Genomic DNA, 4,281 nt, shown 5'->3' on the forward strand with positions numbered 1-4,281 from the left:
CTTGAGTTTAAAAGTAGAAATCATGTAAACACACAGGAAGTATAAATTAAAACTAATTGTAATCACAAATATAAAAACTTATTTCAAATCCTCTCCACAAAAATCTTGAAATCCCTTTGAATATCTTCTCTTCCTTTCTCTTACAATGCTCTCTACTCACACACTACAACTCATTTTTTTCTTCTCTCTAAAAGTATACTAATTAATCTAAAGAAGTCTCAAAGAGAGGGGCCGACGGTGGCGTTTGAAGAGTCTCTTTAGAGCGTCTTTCCATTCAGTCCAAGTTTTCTTTTATAATTTTCCAAAATGTGTTTTGGTGCCTCTTCAAAAATGTGTCCACATTCAATGAATCTTCCCAGATTTGCCCCCTTTCAATAGTCATTTGAATATATTTTCGTGTCCATTAACCATAAACCACGTTTTCACCAAGAGTTGCTTCAAACACCCCTTCAAAAACTACATCTGGCACGTAAGCGTGAGGTACTTGGCGCTTAGGCGCGACCTTCTCGTTTTTCCTGGCGCTTAAGCGCTAGTTCTGAGTGCTTTGTCGCCATAGTTCATTTGCACACCTTCTTTATTTTTGCTCCAAATTTGATCATTTTCACTCATTTCACCATTTTTTATCCATTTGATTGTGTCTGAAAAAAAACACACAAATACCTTCCATTAAAGCCGAAATTTCCAAAATGTGTACATAAATACTATATATTTTAGGTATATCACATACCTATTCTTTACCCTCGAATACAGGCATATAAACCATTTACTAATACACAGTTATATTCCTAAATCATTGGTTAGGTTGAGAATATAACAGCTCTCACTCTAGAGTTCTGACGATCTCTCCGCTTAGAGGCTAACTTTTGCCTTAGATTCCAAACATCTGAATCAAATTAGAGGTTCTAATCAGTCACTTTAGAATTATTAATTTATGTCCATCAAAATTTATTTCTCTATTTATGTGCACTCAAACCCATGAACTACATTCTCATTCATGAAATCAAATGTGGTTCCACTTTGTTGAGAATTACACCGCCCTCTCGGATCTTAATGCAATTACAATGAATTTAACACTACAACATGCCCTTATTGTAATGTAAATGAAGTTCAAGTAACAACCATCACATTGATAATCAAAAACCTATTCTAACATGCATCCTAAAATCCTAAATTTGAATCCTACTCGTTGCAAAAGAAAAGTAAAAGGAAAACAACGACATAACCTACTCATGCCACTATTTCCTAACAAAAAGAAAGAATAAGAACCACTACTCACATAGCAATAAAGAAAACAAAATGAAAAACTTCATTACATCAAAGCAAATCTACTGGATAAGGGTTTATAAAAATCATAAGATAATGAAGAACACAATACTTAGCTTTTTTCCCTTGAAAGAAAGATGAAGATCTCTCCAACAAAGTTTCCTATTGATCCATGTAATGCTAATACAATTTCTTACAGATTCTCTCAAAATTCACTCTCAAATTTCTCCAAAAAAGGTAGAAATCTATATTCATACTCCTATTCTAAGATTTCCAAGCATTTCTAAGGTTTCCTGGACTTCCCAGAGCTAATAAATGTGAAAAACTATGAAAAGCTGCCAAGAGATGTGTCCTCAAGCTCACAAAATCGTCTTATAACACTTCAGGGCCGTTTGTAGCTGTTCGTAACCGTTTCTGATGTCTAGACGCCTGAAACTGGCGCCTAGGTGCCGGTTAAAAAATTATATCTGCTTAAAATGGCTTCATATCACTCCATTTTGACCCGTTTTGCTCCAAATTGCTCCAAGTGTCATATTTGCTCCATTTTCGCCTCTTTTTGCTCCAATTTGCTTTGATTTGCTCCAAGTGTCCTATTTGTTGTATCTACAAGAAAATTAGAAAATACTTTTCGTTAAAGCACAATATCACAAAAAATGAGTCTTAAATATATATAAAAAGTAGTCATTTCTTAGGTATATCACCCCCGAACGATGATGATGTCATATTTGTTAGGAAACTTCACTGCTACATAATTCGTTGAGACCACAAATTTATAGTCATTAAGCAAGGGTCAACTAAAGATGGCGTTGTAGGTTGGTGGTGAATCTATCACCTTGAATTCCTCCATATAGTTTAATTGACTTTTACATTCTCTCAAAGTTATTGGTTGTGCAATTACTCACAGGGTCACCTTCCACTCACAAGAGAAGCCATAAAACGGGCCGGCCGGTGTCATCAGCCAGTTGGTTTTGAGGTTCATATTAACGAACACTGACTTGAATAGGATATTCACAGAGTTGCCAGGGTCAACTAAAATACTAACTACAAGTAGTTTCTTATCATCGCTGTAACAACAATGACATCATTATAAGGATTCCTCTTTGACGGAAAGTCTATGTCGGTGAAAGTGATAGGTAGATGACTGTCGTGCTTCAGGGTGAAAGCAACTGCACACAGGTATCCCGACCAGAGCCTTTCTAACTAGCTCACCGAGATGAATCTCCACCTTCTACAAAACTATCAGATACCATCCCAACAATGTAAGTACATTTGCTCAGACGGGCTCATTTAGAATTTCTTCAATTGGAGTATTCCTCTGCTTTTGGGTCGTTGCTCATAGAGCTGCACAATACTTAAGCATTATGTCTCTTATCAACTCATCGACTAGGCTCCGTAGATGTCTACATTCCTACGTGTCTTGACCATGGCCTTTGTAGCAAGAACAATACAACTTTGCACCTCAGAGAAAATCTTCAACTCTCATTGATGGTGTCTTCTTGAAGTGCTCCTTATTTTGGATCACCTCTACTATGTCATTGAGACTCTCAGTAGAGTGACCTTTGTTACCTCATGGCCATTCAATGGTCGCTCATGGTAATGATCAAATCATTATTTATTTATGAAAATGAGGGATAAATAAATGAACACACTCATTTTGACCCTATGTAATTGCAGAAATCCATGCAAAATTTTCTGCGAATTTTTAGGCACCAAGGAGCTAACTACATCACAAATTTTCTCGACCGGTTGTGCTCTGAAACCAGCCGCGCTCATCATTTTCCAGCCCCCATAAAATCCATCACGTGACCGTCGCAGATTATAATAGAATGCCACAGAAATTCCCTTTCTATCTCTCTCTCCTCTCACCACCACCACGCCAAACGACAATGGAAGCCCGATCCGCCACAATCGGGAAAGATGCAGGGGGAGAAGCGAGCGCTTCTTAACTTTTAGCCCCACTGCAGACAGGTCAGTCGGCGCAGCAGGAGCAGAATAGAATTCTGAGCGAGGGAGCCCTAGAGAGAGGAAATAGGAATAGAAGACGATCGAGCCACCCATTCCATCAGCCCAGAATTTCCATTTTTCCATATCGATCTCTCACCATTCACTTTTTCTACCCTCCTACCAGATCTCCGCTAAAAATCAAACAAAACCACCAACTTTTTTTTTTCGAATGATTTCACACAAGAGATAGTATATAAAGCGGGGGTGAACCGGCGTGGTGGCTCCTGAAAAGCGATTCCCATTGGAAAACGGAGAGTGGGCGTCATCCTTCGCCTCCGTGAGTGTGGAAGATATCTGTCTTGGTTTCAATGCCGGAGGAGGCGCCGGAGGAGGCGCCGGAGGAGCGGGATTATGGGCCACGAGATCGTCGGCTGCAGGTCGACAAACACTCAATTACGGCATAGCGGAGATGGTTGGTCTTCGCGACGTGTACGTAGTAGCACCCGCCGCATCCTTCCACCCACCGGCGGCGTACCACGAACAGTTCCTCCCTAGCGCCGAAGCCCACTCGATCATCCCTCTTCTAACCGCTTCACCCTACCTCGCTGATGACGATTCCCGCTCCTCCATGATCCATCTCTGGCAATCCCACCCGCTCCCTTCCCTTCAAGCCCCTGCGCTGCCCCAAAACCCTAACCCTAGTCCCTCACCGGAACTGGAATCCCCCGACATCCTCTTCGTTACTGGGGGATCTTCCACTTGCCAAGACTGCGGGAACCAGGCCAAGAAGGATTGCAGCCACCGTCGATGCCGCACGTGCTGCAAAAACCGCGGATACGATTGTTCGACACACATTAAAAGCACATGGGTCCCAGCTGCCCGCCGCCGCGAGCGACATCTCACCGCTTCCGATTCCGCAGCCGCAGTTGCGGTTTCTTCCTCCGGTATCATCTCAGCTCTAAAGAAGCCCCGTCTTCTATCTTTTCAGACAACCACCACCTCCCACGAATACAACTCCGGCACTCTCCCTCTTAGCTCCGAAACCGGCTCAAGCCACCAGGGTGACTACCTCTT

The 4,281-nt window shown here is 41.7% G+C and overlaps 1 protein-coding gene across 1 annotated transcript; it reads left to right on the forward strand.

Annotated features, from left to right (window-relative positions):
• Nucleotides 1–3,035: 3,035 nt before the first annotated feature.
• Nucleotides 3,036–4,268, forward strand: LOC110037524 (protein LATERAL ROOT PRIMORDIUM 1-like; the record flags this gene model as incomplete). The annotated part of the gene is made up of 1 exon (XM_020742188.1): nucleotides 3,036–4,268. A coding segment is annotated over exon 1 (592 nt), but the record flags the coding sequence as incomplete, so codon positions are not given.
• Between the last annotated feature and the right edge of the window lie 13 nt (nucleotides 4,269–4,281).

This window comes from Phalaenopsis equestris, unplaced genomic scaffold, assembly GCF_001263595.1.
Source record: "Phalaenopsis equestris unplaced genomic scaffold, ASM126359v1 Scaffold220590, whole genome shotgun sequence".
Classification (NCBI taxonomy): Eukaryota; Viridiplantae; Streptophyta; class Magnoliopsida; order Asparagales; family Orchidaceae; genus Phalaenopsis; species Phalaenopsis equestris.